At 49.3% G+C, this 1,299-nt stretch overlaps 1 protein-coding gene across 1 annotated transcript in view; it reads right to left on the bottom strand.

Moving 5' to 3' along the window:
- The window catches only part of LOC114618647 (protein TCL1B2-like), a 5,744-nt gene extending 4,694 nt beyond the window's left edge, over positions 1–1,050 (bottom strand). Inside the window, exon 1 of the mRNA XM_028764409.1 lies at positions 907–1,050. Within this exon, the coding sequence (XP_028620242.1) occupies positions 907–1,050 (144 nt within the window). The remainder of the gene's footprint in view (positions 1–906) is intronic.
- Between the last annotated feature and the right edge of the window lie 249 nt (positions 1,051–1,299).

The following is a 1,299-nucleotide window of genomic DNA, read 5'->3' as shown; positions in this document are numbered from 1 at the left end:
GGAGGGGAGGGGAGGGCCAAGAGACTGGCATCGCCAAAATGGCTGAGGGATATGGGAAAGTCAGGGGAGCTGTAGGGAAGAGCAGCCCAATCTCTGAGCTGGAGATGGTTAGGACAGGGGGTGGGGATGCAGGAAAAACCTGGCACCTCCACTCCTACCCCACTCCCAGTACAGCGGAGGGGGCCCATAGTCTCTTCCACAGCCCTAGTCCTTGGGGAGCAGTTTTGATACCTAGAGCCTTTCATTACAGAGTATTTTAGCCTCCGAGGTTCCGCTGTGCTCTAAAGCCAGGGTCCAGAGCAGTTTTCAAGCAGAGTGGGTTATCTATGTCACCACGTAACTCATTCAGGACTTCCATCAAGTCCCGTAATCAGTTTCCAGTGTCAGGATCTCTTACCTGTCAAATGCTTCTTCTCACCACTCAAGAATAGGAGCACCAGTAGCAGGTAAATTATTATTTGCAGCAAATAATAATTCAGAAACTAGTGTTTGCCTTCACATTTGCTCCTTTCAGGTTATATGCCTTACGTCGGCCTTGCCTTTTTTCTTTTTTTTTCTTTTCCTTTTTTTCCTGACCTATAGAACTCATCCCACAAAGCCCAGCTTAACAACTATCCTGTCTGTGAAGCTTTCTCAGCATGTTCCCTCTGACTACCTGTAACAGAGTCCTTACTACCAGGGCTGCTCATCCGTGTATGGGTTGGGCCTGTGAGGCCTCTAAGCAGAGCTCCAGGGTATGGGCCTAGGTATAGAGGCATAGTTCTATTCGGAGACCTGTATCAGCTACTTTCTGACATGGTAAGAACAGTACCTACACACACACACACACATGCACATACCACACACACATCCTAGCCCACAAGGGTAAGAGTTGGGGGACAGCCTGTCTGGATCCCTGAAACTCACCCTGTTGCAGTATGGTGAATGAGTACAAATGTCCAAATTTGTGACCAGCCACAGTCTATAATATTCATCCTCATAGATGCCAGGTCTTCTGAGGATCAGGATGTGTGGGGGTAACATCTGGGGAGGAGGACCCGCGAAAGCCATAGTGAGGAGGGAGTCAGACGGGGCAGGACAGAGAACTCACCACAGGTCGAGTGGGGGTCAGGGAAGAATAAGAAACCTAGTTCTGACACCTGGGCCTAGAACTCACCTCACCAGGTGCCCTGAATTCTCAGGCTAGCCCGCTCCTGCAGAGCTTTCTCTTTGTACCTTGCCCCAGACTTCAGGGAATTATTTTTTGTTTGTTTGTTTGTTTTGTGTGTGTGTGTGTGTGTGTGTGTGTGTGTGTGTGTT

Source organism: Grammomys surdaster, unplaced genomic scaffold (assembly GCF_004785775.1).
Source record: "Grammomys surdaster isolate TR1022 unplaced genomic scaffold, NIH_TR_1.0 144, whole genome shotgun sequence".
In the NCBI taxonomy this organism is placed as follows: domain Eukaryota; kingdom Metazoa; phylum Chordata; class Mammalia; order Rodentia; family Muridae; genus Grammomys; species Grammomys surdaster.
Note: the sequence above shows the minus strand (reverse complement) of the source record. Positions and strands in the feature narration are given on the sequence as shown.